General features: G+C 51.0%; 4 protein-coding genes across 4 annotated transcripts; 1 reads left to right on the top strand and 3 right to left on the bottom strand.

Moving 5' to 3' along the window:
* Positions 1-2868, top strand: BO86DRAFT_356082 (uncharacterized protein). Its single transcript, XM_025669650.1, has 3 exons — positions 1-859; positions 920-1378; positions 1441-2868. Exons 1-3 carry the CDS (start codon positions 82-84, stop codon positions 2436-2438), a joined length of 2235 nt encoding a protein of 744 aa, XP_025531056.1. The 5' UTR covers positions 1-81; the 3' UTR covers positions 2439-2868.
* A 689-nt stretch (positions 2869-3557) lies between these two features.
* On the bottom strand, positions 3558-6361 carry hsp90 (chaperone Hsp90). Its single transcript, XM_025668787.1, has 3 exons — positions 6194-6361; positions 5827-6119; positions 3558-5760 (listed from the first exon to the last, which is right to left on the bottom strand). Exons 2-3 carry the CDS (start codon positions 6085-6087, stop codon positions 3910-3912), a joined length of 2112 nt encoding a protein of 703 aa, XP_025531055.1. The 5' UTR covers positions 6088-6119; positions 6194-6361; the 3' UTR covers positions 3558-3909.
* Positions 6362-7917: 1556 nt separating this feature from the next.
* On the bottom strand, positions 7918-9724 carry BO86DRAFT_396783 (NTF2 and RRM domain protein; the record flags this gene model as incomplete). The annotated part of the gene is made up of 3 exons (XM_025673429.1): positions 7918-8211; positions 8286-9329; positions 9410-9724. The coding sequence occupies 3 exons, from the start codon at positions 9722-9724 to the stop codon at positions 7918-7920; spliced, it is 1653 nt and encodes a 550-aa protein (XP_025531054.1).
* A 1460-nt stretch (positions 9725-11184) lies between these two features.
* Positions 11185-11606, bottom strand: BO86DRAFT_416581 (uncharacterized protein; the record flags this gene model as incomplete). Its single annotated transcript, XM_025674979.1, has 2 exons — positions 11185-11502; positions 11556-11606. 2 exons carry the CDS (start codon positions 11604-11606, stop codon positions 11185-11187), a joined length of 369 nt encoding a protein of 122 aa, XP_025531053.1.
* Positions 11607-13321: the final 1715 nt, after the last annotated feature.

Below are 13321 nucleotides of genomic sequence, written 5' to 3'. Positions count from 1 at the left end.
CCACACCACCACGGTATGGGTATATGTTCTACTTGGACATTCACTCTTCTTATCTGGTGATTCACAACTATTGCTTTGCCCATGATGAGGCCACCGGTGCCGGACCTTGGGGTACCGCGCTCCCGCAAAGCCTCGCTTGAACAGCAGTGGACCGATCCCCGCAGTGCCGCCCCCGCTACCTTTTTCCTAGCCCGCAGCAGCACTCATACTACCGATCACGATGGGGAGCTTCCCCCCGACGAAATTGAACGTCCCGCGGAGAGTTTATGTTTATACGGGGTACATAGTCTGGAGGAAGTGGATATCTCAAGAGACATTCTGTCGAATACGTCCTGCAACCCTCAGCCTGACATGGAGGAGTCTGTCACCCGCACTCATCAGCCTCTGTTCCAGGATGAGGAAGAGGAGCGTGAAGCCCGCCAGACAATCCGTCGCAGGTCGACCTTGAAGCCATCAGATATGCTTACTACCAGCTCAATAAAACCCTCTCGGCCTTCTCCTGAGGGACTTTCCTCGCGGCCGCTGACTCCTTTGACTTTCGATAACCCGGATGACCACTCATCCCTGCCAAGTAGTCCCCGATCCATCTCTAATCATTCCATGCGCCATCTTGATGACATTTCAATCACCGACGATTTAAGTAGTCAAGCCGTGGCTTCCGGAGAAGAAGCAGAAGAAGAAGAAGAAGAAGAAGAAGAAGAAGATGATGATGATGATGACTATCGCATAGCGCATTATCCTGTTTCTGACAACACCTCCCAACTAATCATGCCAAGCATCAAGATGCCCAGTCGGAAACCCTTCACAGATCGTGGGAAGGCTCTAGGTCGATTGAAGGTTTTGGTCGCAGGTGCATCTGGTAGGCTGGGAACCGTCAATGCTGCTACCGAGAACGGGATGCTGATATAAAGGTCACAAGGATTGGGAAAGTCATCTCTCATCCAGTCTATAGTTCAGGCCTGCGATGACATTGTACACATGGACGATGTTACCTCGGCCTCCCCTACTCGGATATCACGGCCTTCTATTACATCTTCTCGGACATCACACAACTCCAGATTTCCACAAGTCGTCACTACGGAAATATACGCTAGTACCAAGCCCTATCCGTCGTGGTGGTCGGATTTGGAGGACTCGCGCGTGCTCCGGCGAAGGAGAAGTACAGGCGATGTTGTTCTGGAGCGCAACATTTGCTTTGTAGATACTTCAGCCACGTCTGTGGGTCGATTGGAGCAGACTGATTCGGTCATACAATATATCCGCCAGCAACTTTCTCGAGCAACCACCGCTGTCGATGCCCTGAATCATGATTTCCAGAATTTACTTGCTGGGAACGGTGGGACTCAGGTGGATGCTGTTCTTTACCTCATCTCTAAAGGTGAGTAGTTCGAACTTTTTCCAGGTCTTCAACGGTCGTGATATCAGCCAACACTTTCTTAGAAACCCTCCCTGTGGATATGGAGTGCATCCAGAGGCTCTGTGATTGGACCAATGTCATACCCCTCATAGCCAAAGCAGATCTTTTGAACGACGAGAATATCTTTGCTTTGAAGTCTTCATTCCTGAAGCACGCTCAGAGATTGTCCATCAAGCCTTTTCGTCTAGGCGATTCCAGCACAGACACGGAAGACATTAATGGTCACCTGCCTTTCGCGGTATCTTCCGCCAAAGCCAGCAACGACGATGTAATGGATGCCAGCACCCTCATGAGCCCAGACTATGTTCAACCTCTGGTACCCTCGGAACTCATGTTGCTGGTTCGGCGGATCTTTGATAGGGAGAACGTTGCCTGGATGCGGCATTCGGCTGCAAAGAAGCTAGCTCTTCAACAGCAGGAAAGACCTTCGCAGGAGCAGCAGCAGCAGGAGGAGGAGTGTCATCTCCCTCTGAGCGCTCTTACACTCGCACACGGTGTTCACCGTGGCTCTCCCACTTACACTATGGCTCGGCTCGCCGACCATACCCGTCAGGAGGAGCGCTTGGCTCGTGTGCAGCTGGCCAAGTGGGCCTCGGATTTGCAGCAAAGCCTACAAAACGAACGAGACAGATACGCCGCGATGGCCCGGAGCGAACGCGCCATCTGGCTCACGGAACGTATCGGGGAGTGTGTCGTTGAGGGATCATTGATTCCAATCACACAAACCCCAGGCTTCTGCGGCCTCCATAGGCCTACTGAGAAAGCTAGTGGCGGTGGAGTAGTCCTCCGCACTGCTAATGGACACAACTTGGAGTATCAGGTCGCTCGCCTCAGCCCCCAAGACCCGCTAGGCCTCGTTCGATGGTACGAAGACCTCAGGCAACGTGGGTGGACCGTCGTCCAGGTTGTAGGGAGCTTCGGGGTAATTGGCGGGCTCGCGTTCTGTTTAGCTAAGGCCTGTGGGTTTCCCTCGCGCAACCTGTGCGAATGGCACCTGGACTGGTATAATACCAGCAACTAAGGATGCTGTACCTTGCACTTCAGCCTCTCAGTCCATACTGATGAACGAGCCCCGCCCTCATAACTCATTCCCCATCATCCCTCCAAATCACTGGCTTTATCTTCACTCTAGACCTCTCCAGATTATCGTGATCTTCCAGAAGCATGCTGCCTTCATACCCCTCTATTACCCAGTACCTTTCACCTCACATTGTCTTCGGCGTTCACGGTTGTCGGCCTGCGTTATCAGTTTGCTCCCACATATGTTTATTCACTGCACCGTACCCCACCTCTCTCTCGCTCGACACCGAATTTCATGCCCCTTGATGACCTGTCAATCCATCCAGATATATAACTCCGTAGGATGTTCATGCACCCACCCGGCTTCGGGCAACCTATCGCATCATCTACTCTCAACCCCCCTCATATCTAAATAGTATTTTTGTGATTGGAACCCATGTGACTGAAGAAAAATATATATTCTCTGGAGTAGTACGTACAAGGCATCTGTCAGCGTCGCTAATCCGGCCACGTGATTCCAAAGGCCTTTTCCCACTTGTTTACGTGCGGGAACGTAGCTAGTTCCACCAATCAACCCAACCACCAAGAACATCAAGAAACACGTCCCAGAAGCCTACCCTGAGACCTCAAATCACCGATAGCATCCAAGTGACCGCCTGGCCGTTCACTAGGTATAAAGGAAGTAATTAGAGGAACACACCCAACTCTCGAGTTATTTCAGCTACAATATAGCTTAATAGAGAAAAGTGATCAGTTACCTGACCATTGCATACATATCAGAATCATATCCGAACTCTTCAGGCTGCAAGAATAAACAACCTATGCCGGTCGGTGTATAGACTTTTAGGTTTGAAGTAAGCTCTGACCATCGCGCAGGAGAGCATCGGTATGACGTGACATGGCTAGATTCTCCGAACGATCTCTTAATCTCTTCTAGGTGGTGAAGCTGTATGGAAAGAAAATCACCTGGCTAGGTTACTTGGGAATCTCAATGCCTTCGACTTTCGGCCCAAGCACCATGTACCATAAAAGCTAGGCCCTTCCTTAAATTACATAACGGCCGTATGAACCATCATACCGCCGGGCTACAGAAGAACAAGAAGGCTACGAGAGACATCATGACACAAGAGAAACTTTTATTTCTCCAATATGAATCTACCGATCTGAGGATCTCTGCGCCAGAATGAACAAGTAGTGTAGGTGATTTGATCAGACCAGACATATTTTGATTTGATAAGCTGAAGTGAAGAAAGAAACGCTCAAAACGCCATAAGGAATTCACATGGTGAATCAGGGAGGTGGGGTAATAAACGAAGAGAATGAACAAAGGAAGATCCTTTGCCGTTCCTATTAGAATGCAATATTGGTTCAGTGATTAACATATAGATCCCTGAGGCTAATACTGCTGGAACTAGTAAGGGTCATCAAACGCATGTGAGCTTCGTGAAGGAGTCAAGCTTTGCGCGCGAGATTTAGTCGACCTCCTCCATGGACGACTCGGCGGCGGCGGCGGCAGGGGCAGCCTCCTCGGTAGCCTTCTCCTCGGTGACCTCGGCGTCCTCATCGATGTTCAGACCGAGGGAGACGAGCTTGTGAATGCGCTCAGCGAAGCTGGCGGGCTCCTCAATGGTGAAACCGGACACAAGGAGGGAGGTCTCGAAGAGCAGTTGAGTGATGGACTTGACGGTGCGGTCGCTCTCACCATCGGTCTCGACCTTCTTCTTGAGCTCCTTGACGATGGAGGACTTGGGAGAGATCTCGAAGGTCTTCTTAGAGGACATGTAAGAGCTCATGGAGGTGTCACGGAGAGCCTGGGCCTTCATGATACGCTCCATGTTGGCGGACCAACCGAACTGACCGGTACGGATAGCGCAGGGAGCACCAACGAGCTTGTGGGAGACGACAACCTTCTCGACCTTGTCGCCGAGGATGTTCTTGAGGCTCTTGGCAAGAGACTCGTACTCCTTCTCCTCCTTCTCACGCTCGGCCTTCTCCTCCTCGGTCTCCTCAAGCTCGAAGTCCTTGGTGATGTCGACGAGCTTCTTGCCGTCGAACTCCTTCAGCTGAGTGAAGGCGTACTCGTCAATGGGATCAACCAGGAAGAGAACCTCGAAGTTCTTCTGCTTGAGGCTGTCCAAGAAGGGAGACTTGGCAACGGCCTTGATGGACTCGCCGGTGATGTAGTAAATCTGCTTCTGGTGCTCGGGCATGCGAGTAACGTAGTCGGCAAGGGAGGTGGACTCATCACCAGACTTAGTGGACTGGTAACGGAGGAGCTTAGCGAGAGTCTGACGGTTCTGAGCATCCTCGTGGATACCGAGCTTGATGTTCTTGCTGAAAGCAGAGTAGAACTTGTCGAACTGCTCACGGTCCTCAGCGATCTCAGTGAAGAGCTCGAGGGTCTTCTTGACAATGTTCTTCTTGATGACCTTCATGATCTTGTTCTGCTGGAGAGTCTCACGGGACAGGTTGAGAGGAAGATCCTCGGAGTCGACAACACCCTTGACGAAGCTGAGCCACTCGGGGATGAGGTCAGTAGCATCATCGGTGATGAAGACACGGCGAACGTAGAGCTTGATGTTGTTCTTGGTCTTCTTGGTCTCGAAAAGGTCGAAGGGAGCACGCTTGGGAACGTAGAGGATGGCACGGAACTCAAGCTGACCCTCGACGGAGAAGTGCTTGACAGCAAGGTGGTCCTCCCAGTCGTTGGAGAGGGACTTGTAGAAAGCAGCATACTCCTCCTGAGTGATATCGGCGGGGTTGCGAGTCCAGATGGGCTTGGTCTTGTTAAGCTCCTCCTCCTCAATCTTGCTCTCCTTGACGGTCTTGGTCTTCTTCTCCTTCTTCTCTTCCTCCTCGTCATCGACCTCCTCGATCTTGGGCTTCTTCTCGTCACCCTCCTCCTCCTCCTTGGATTCGGCCTCCTCATCGGGGACCTCCTTCTCGGTCTCCTTCAAGACGTGGAGGTAGATAGGGTAGGAGATGAACTCGGAGTGCTTGCGGACAACCTCCTTGATGCGGCTCTCGTTGAGGTAGTCGGTCTGCTCATCCTTCAGGTGGAGGATGATCTTGGTACCACGGCCAAGCTGCTCACCCTCGGTATCCTGAGTGAGAGTGAAGGTACCGCCGGCAGCGGACTCCCAGATGTACTGCTCGTCATCGTTGTTCTTAGAGATGACAGTGACGCGGTCGGCAACCAGGTAAGCAGAGTAGAAACCGACACCGAACTGACCGATCATGGAGATATCAGCACCAGCGGAGAGGGCTTCCATGAACTGCTTGGTACCGGAGCGAGCGATGGTACCAAGGTTGTTGATCAAGTCCTAGAATGGACTGGTTAGCTGAGTGTTACTTCAGAGGAGGTGGGTGACTGATGGGCTAGAACTTACAGCCTTGGTCATACCAATACCGGTATCGCGGATGGTCAAGGTCTTGGCCTCCTTGTTGGGGATGATGTCGATGCGGAGATCCTTGCCCGAGTCGAGCTTGGAGGGATCCGACAGGGACTCATAGCGGATCTTGTCCAAAGCATCGGAGGCGTTGGAGATCAATTCACGGAGGAAGATCTCCTTGTTGGAGTAGACAGTGTTGATGATCAGCGACAAGAGCTGAGAGATCTCAGCCTGGAACTCAAAGGTTTCGGCAGACATGATGATGGTAGGGAGAGAAAACGGATGAGATTCTAGTGGTAGAGGGTGTTAGTTCGTCACTTCCGCGAGTGATGGTGAGGCGTGGAAGGAAGATGAATATACTCACAAGAAAACGTAGTACGAAGGTGGAGAGGTATCACAAAAGTTATTTCTAACTAACAGAATTAAAGAAGAGAGAGATGGGAAGATAGGTAGGTTGTAAGGGGGAGAGAGGGAGGTATAGAGAGAAAAAAATGGCAAGCTTGAGAGGAGAAGGTGGAGGGGGGGTGGGAGGGAGAAAAGATGGTTGGCAGTTTTCAAGGCGGACAGCGGGCACCTTATGCTTGCGGCGGCGGGACACAGAAATTTGGCTCGATTCTATTCTATGGAGTTCTACAGTGGTCTGCAGCGGACCAGCGGTCTTTCCAGTAGTCTCTGGGCGCTCTTTGATTTCCCCAGGATCTTCCAGTCTGTTCCACACATTGTCACACTTCAGATTGTGTTCCTGAATGACCGATCTAGACGGTTCGATTCTCTTCTTGTGTTTGGTGTCAATGTACTCAGTACATGAATGTATGTAGTAATTGTACATACTCATCTGTGTGTTTACTCCTACGTACAGTACTTGCCATGTTGCTGGCTACAGTACGTGCAGCCGAATGATGACTCAGATGGTTGCCTGAGAGCTGAGGCGGTCAATCTAGAACGTTCCGCTCCTCTCCACCGTGGACCATCCAGTCTGTGTTCTGGTGTTCTGTTCTCTGTTTTCCACCCCTATGACTATGAGTAAACTAACTAGTACTACTCTATAGTAGTCAATCACCCGTCTTGTCCCAACATACATACTGGCTAGTACGTGAGTCTAGTTACTCATACCTAGTCGCCTCTTTCGCTCCTTCATGTTGAGATTAGTCAATGAGCCTTTTTGCCTTGCCCGCCGCGCCACCGCCGCCGCCGCCTTTTTGCCTCTTGTTCACTAGACCCTTTTCGTGAATAATTCAAGGTCATTGTTTGGAATCATCCATGGCTAATTCCTAGGTCTTTCTTTTCCTTCAATTGGCCATGGGAACATACCAAAACTGATGTTATGTAACTGCACTTCCATGTCCTGACCACCATGATTCTGTGCACCACCTGTGGCACGGCATTGTCGTAGAGCAAACCCTTTCAAATCCAAGAACCGGGTCTCACCCATGGTTCACTCTAAAAAAGCTTACCCGTCCTACTTCAAGCCACGGCACTCACCATAGCAATTACCTACAACTCATTGTCGGCAAGGGAGGAGACACATTTCGGGACACCGTCTAGGGCAAGAAGATGAAAACGTAGACCATATCATGACGGGCAATAAGCTCGCTATGCTGGAGAGGTAGGACACATTCACAAAGGTCATGACAACACAATAAATCAGTAAAAAACCAGAGTCACATAATGACGACCAAGAACTGCCCAGTTAGGAAATGATAAGACAACTTTTCCAACCGCTAATATGCATCGTGCCAGAGCAGGGCCACATAACACATGTCATTATTCAGTAAATGGGAAAGGAGGAGGGGGGGAAGTAATACATGTCCTGGATCGCCGTGAGCATCTAAAAACATAGAATGGTCTGAAACCAGGATGGAAGGGCTAGAAAAAAATCATTGATGACCAGATGAAGAGATTGAAGAGATACAGGAGAGAAGGGGAAAGCCATGGACAGTTTTGACCTCACTGAAAAACTTTCCGTCATTCCTCAGGCAAGAAACCTGGATTCGTGGAGGTAGTTGAGACTTTGAAGAAGTGGTATTTTTTTTGCTTTTCTTTTTCTGTTTTTTTGGTTTCTTTGTTCGTCAGGACGTAGCTGCAGCTTCAAGCAGTCTGGGTTTGGTTGCGACCCTTGGCATTGACATTGCCGCCACGGCCACGAGGAGCAAAGCCTCCGCGACCATCACGCTGGAAGCCGCCGCGACCCTGGCTGCCGACACGGTCTCCACGACCACGTCCAGCGCCACCGCGACCAGCGTAGCTACCGTTACCACCATAGGCATTAGTGCGAGCACGGCGCTCCTCAACGTAAATCTGCTCGGTTCCGATCTGGTGGGGGTTGGCAGCAACAGCGGCGTTGTAGGCGGCCGCATCGCCGAATTCAACAAAGGCGCAGTTCTACATAGAGGACAGAGCAGGTTAGCGTCGATAATCACAGGAAAATATAGGACTGGTCGGGGGTAGATGCATACCTTTTGGCGGCTCACATCGAAGTGCTTGAGCTTGCCAAAGCGAGAAAGAGTCTGCTTGAGCAAGCTGGCATCGACCTTCTCAGTGACGTTCTTGATGTAAGCGAGAACATTCTGCTCATCGGCCGCGCGAGACTGGGACTTCTTGTGGTCGTGACCAGCGGTTTGCCAACCGGCTCCATCGTTAGAGGAGGGCTGGCTGGGAGTGGACTCGGCAGCGGGAATCGGAGCCGGAGCTGGGGCGGGAGCTGGGGCCGCGGCTTGGGACGAGCTGGCAGAAGCAACTGCAGGAGCAGGGGCAGGGGCAGCCGCAGGCTTCACTGGAGCGACAGGAATGGCGGGAACCACGGGCACAGCGGCGCCGGACTTGGAGGCGATGTTGGCCCAAGTCTTGGGAAGAGCCTTGGCCGCGGGTGCGCTCTCCTTAGCGGGGGCAGGGGCCTCCTTCGGCTCAGGAGCAGGAGTGGGCTCGGGGGTCGTGGGTTCCTCAACCTTGGGCGCTTCAGCAGCGGCGGGGGGCTCAGATGCCTCGGGAGCAGCCTCAACTGGGGCCTCCTGAACCTCAGCGCCATTGATCTTGGGAACCGACTGCTCAGCGGGTACTTCCTCGACATTCTGCTCGGCTTGCTCAAGCTTCTGATCAACCTGAGCAGCAGCTGTCTCGTTGTCGACCTGGGTCTCCTCAGCCTGGGGCTCCTCCGCAGCCGGGGCAGGGACAGCCTCAGGCTCAGCCTCAGGCTGGGCGGGCTCTTCAGCAGCAGGCTCTTCAGCTGGAGCGATGGGAGCAGCAGCGGGGGCAGCCTCTTCGGTCTCCAGCTCCTCTTCAACATCAACCAGGTACCGGAAGATGTCGTTGAGGACATAGTATCCATTAGGCTGCTCGGCCAGAACGAAACTCTGCACGAACTTGCGCGAAGGCTCCAATTTGTTGGAGATTTCGCCAATGACGGAGACGAGGATATTGTCGAACGAGGCCTGCGAATCAACGTTCAGAACACGGACTTTGCAGTCTTGGAAGTCCAGCTGCTTGATCTTTTCATTGATAGCCTGGAGATACATCTATCGTCAGCAATTGCTTTTTCCCGATAGCGCTGATGCGATGACTCGCTCAATTGAGGTGCACCTACCTTCTGACCCACTGCAACTGGGACGCTCTCCGCCTCCGTTCCGAAGACAAATTGAGAGCGTTTGGAATAGAAGAACTGGAGCTTCTCCGGACTACGGCTCATGTTGGTATAGTACTGCTCGACAAAGTACCAACCAACCTCATCCTTGGCAATGCCATTCTTCTGCTCGGTCGAGGGCGCGTTCGAGGGAGTAGTAGACTGCGCAGGCTGGAAGCTGGCAGCGCTATTCACATTGGCATGGGTGTGGTTGTAGGAATCGGGGTAAGCATGTTGCGCAGGGTAGCCGTTCAAAGGAGCCTGGGTCGTGTCGGCCATTGTGTGTTGAATCAAAATTTAGGATTGAGAAAATGAAGGTGCGAGACGAGGAGGCGTAAATCGCAAGAGCTCAAGGTATATGGGCGATGAGAACCGAGCTTTATGTGACAGAAAGAAACTAGTGGCGGTGGAGCTCTATCGAGAAGACGCTTTTTCACCCGTCTATGAAGCTCTTTGTTAATAATCACCCGACTTTGGAGATATGTCGTCAGATGAGGGACGACAGGAAAGAAACAGCAGCACATAAAAAAGGAATTCATGAACGTGCAATGTTAAAAACGGGGGAGCTGCTCACTAGGCATGCAACAAGCTAGACAAGAAGGACAGAAAAGGAACAATTATGTTCAAGATGTTAGCGCGTCGAGGTCGTCGAGGTGTGAAATAGAGGAGGAAGTCTTGTGCGATTCGGAATTAGTCAAAGTGCGGTACGAAGGAAAGCCTGAGGAAGAGATGGATAAGAAAGAATATCAGGGCGAGAACGTAGGCGTCAAAAGGCTGCAAGAATTTGAGAAGCAAGAGAGATTTGAGTGAGGAGCAAGCTGTAAGTGGTTGACGGAGATGGTTTGAGGAAGTGGTGAATATAAGAGGTTGGTTGGTAAGTTAGTGGATGGAAAAGGCCTGCTGGGAGCGTCGTCGAACCCAGAAAAGCCCGCTCGGCAGTATGCTCACCGCCTGTCGAATCAAGGCCAGTTGACACCCGAGGCAAGAAATAGTCACGAACGATAACTTTACATCTTCGGATTGGTTTCGGATTAGGGATGATATACTCCGTGGGGTCGGGAATCAGTGGCACTCAGGTCCATCTAAGTATCTCAGGTGTTGCAAGTGCGAATCCCAATGTCGGGAGGAACAATCCTGCGCTCTTGCTACTCACCAAACGTCATGGGCCGTTCAATTGACAGGTAGGATCGTTTGGATTGGAAGGCAAAAACAGAAAAGTTCCATAAGGGAGATGGTATTGCCAGGCGTATCTACGTGTCTTGGCCTCGCTGAGAGCAGCCGTACGACCAATGATAATTGACCACCACTTCGATCCCCATCTTAAAGGCAAGTGCCCGTATGGCAGTGATCTGTTCGCCCGGGTATACACCTGAAGAAACACAAGCACCACGTTTCTAATATAACATCGAGTATTGCAAAGAAACTTTCAACGGGGTCAGATATAACGAACAAGTAGATTCACGGAATATGTAGTGACAGCCACAAGAGGCATTGAAGTTGCAGAAACAGAACAGCTGGCTCGAGGCAGGGGTATGAAAACAGATATTGGACAGGCTTCTCATCCAGAAAGTGATAATTATCAGACGCGTTTCAAAGGATTCCGTCGCAGGAGATACCGATAGGCTGAGGGAAGAAGTGACTTTGAGTCCCAGGGCGCGAGGATTCTGATCACAAAAAAACCATAAGAGTCATGCACGGTAACCAGTCGACATCTCAAAAAAAGGCATTGAGGGATCATATCAAGGGGACGCAGTCGAGTCGACCACGGCCTTCTCATTCAAAGTGGGCTCGCGCATGATGGCATCCTGGCCTGTCATTCTTCGGTCCAGGGCGCGCTCAACTTTCGCTCCTAGCGCCAATTTGCTGAGGTTGTCGCTCTTCTCGGGGGTAGGAACAAAGCGCTGCTTCAGCAGGGGCTTGTTCTCCAATCGCTCCAAACCGTCCCGCAGATGGTGAAAGTCGGCCAGTCGGGGATCTCCACTGGGCAGACTCGAGAGATCCGATGACGCAACCGAGGGACTCCCGCTCACAGTCGAGAATCTCTTCGACGTCCGGTTCTAAAACCCCCGGTCAAAATCCAAGCACCGGTTTCCGGGAGTAACAAGCTTACAGATTGAGCCATGATTGGTCTTTCGGAGTCGAGCGATGTGTGTCTGGCCATAGCTGGATCGAGAGAATCCTTAGGGAACGGGCGGGGAGTTGAAAATTGAGTGTACTTCCGCTGCTGGAAGTTGCGCAATGAGGTTAATGTGACTAGACGTGGGTTGAATTAAACACGATTAGCAATTGATGGGCCCACTGCAGTGATACATAGGGAGGGACATGAGGGTAGAGAATGCTATAATACTAAAGAGGCCAATGCGATCTCTCCTTTCACATGAAGATTAACAAGACACTGGGGATAACATCTAGCACTGGCACCCACGCTAAAAGAAACTCGGACGGACTAGATAGGGCTTGCGCAAGTATGCATACCTCTTAAGGGGTCACAGTCGGAAAGGGGCGACGCGCCACTATTGTCTGTTCTTCCACCGGAGGAATGATGAGGAATAGGGGAATCAGAATTGGACGAAGAGAGAGAGATAGAGTATGTGTGTAAGAAAGCGCGAGAGAGAAGGATGTTATAAAAGAAAAAAGAAGAGAAGGGGGAAAGGGTAAAGTAGAGGTAGTAAGCAGGAAACCGGAGGTAGGCGGCGTAGGTGAGGTGAGGTGTGTACGTGCGCACATGCGTTGAGCGTTTGTTCAAGGATTTGGGGGGTGGATTTGGGGGGAGATGTCAGTGGGTCGACCGCAGGAGGAGCGGTATTTTTTTCGACTCTATGTAATAAAAAGATGGAAATTGAAAAAAAAAAAAACCTTGGAGAAATAGATGTATACTCAAATAAAATGCCAATGGCCACGAATTCTATAAAGGTCGAGAATTCACAAAGGAATTTTAGCTCTAACCATGTCTATCTGAAGTTTCACTTTTTCCCTTCCCTTCTCTTTTCTCTCCTCATACCCTGTTGTCCATGTTGGCACTGCAATTCAATTCATACTCATGCCCCTGGTTAACTTACAACTCAACTTACAAGCGACAACCCGGGGTGGATTTAGGTAGCCATGTCCGGACTCGGGTCTAGCCCAGTCAGTGGTCAACCTTTTTTTATTTGCCCTATGGTAACACACAGCCTTTGCACAGCTGTATTGAACCTTAGCAGTACAGTATATACTCTGGGTTTTCTTTTCTTTTCTTTTTTTTTTCTTCTTTCCTTAAGAACCCGGTTATGCAGCACGCCACACCATGTCAGACTCTCCGTGACGGTCGGCTCGGGTAAGTGATATGAGACATCAGACGGATAGCAGCTTGATCATCAGCCAGGGGTTCTCTGCTGTTTGAACATAACTTAGGTAGACCACTACTGGAGTAAGTTACTCATACTACGGGCTGGAGCGGATTGTCATATCACCGGCCTTTAATCCTAGAGTAGGAACAATTCATGACGATCGGTTTGGTTGAACACTGCGATCACCAGTTGCCCTGGCCTCCCTGATTGCTTCGCACAAAAGGAACCTTGAAGGTAATTGATTTTTGCAAAACACATGGAGGAACAAACTGGATTAGTTGTGCCTGGTTATTCATTGATCGGGGTCGCCTAGAGGGGAAAACAGAGTGCTTTTGTCTCTCTGCGGGCTGGGTGGTTATCGAGATCCACGACGATCTAAGAACAGCGATAAGAGGGAATCAGAGCATGAGGCGGCCCTCCATCAGCACCATAATAGATTAAAGCCAGAACCAGCCCGTTGCCCGCCACGTGCCAGGGATTGCCATATCGCCACGCGAGCTGATCTCATAGCTTGTGACAAAAGGGAAGGAAGGGGTGGGGGGGGGTGAAG

This window comes from Aspergillus japonicus (genome assembly GCF_003184785.1).
Source record: "Aspergillus japonicus CBS 114.51 unplaced genomic scaffold BO86scaffold_7, whole genome shotgun sequence".
Lineage (NCBI taxonomy): Eukaryota > Fungi > Ascomycota > Eurotiomycetes > Eurotiales > Aspergillaceae > Aspergillus > Aspergillus japonicus.
The sequence above is the reverse complement of the archived record's forward strand: the minus strand, read 5'-3'. Positions and strand labels throughout refer to the sequence as shown.

Excerpts from the sequence above, each read along its gene's own strand:
- hsp90 (XM_025668787.1), bottom strand. The coding sequence starts at position 6,087 with ATGTCTGCCGAAACCTTTGAGTTCCAGGCTGAGATCTCTCAGCTCTTG. Across the intron at positions 5,761-5,826 it reads GTATTGGTATGACCAAGGCT|GACTTGATCAACAACCTTGG; the intron begins GTAAGTTCTAGC and ends AGTCCATTCTAG.
- BO86DRAFT_356082 (XM_025669650.1), top strand. The coding sequence starts at position 82 with ATGATGAGGCCACCGGTGCCGGACCTTGGGGTACCGCGCTCCCGCAAA. Across the intron at positions 860-919 it reads TTTGGTCGCAGGTGCATCTG|GATTGGGAAAGTCATCTCTC; the intron begins GTAGGCTGGGAA and ends AAAGGTCACAAG. Across the intron at positions 1,379-1,440 it reads TCTTTACCTCATCTCTAAAG|AAACCCTCCCTGTGGATATG; the intron begins GTGAGTAGTTCG and ends ACACTTTCTTAG.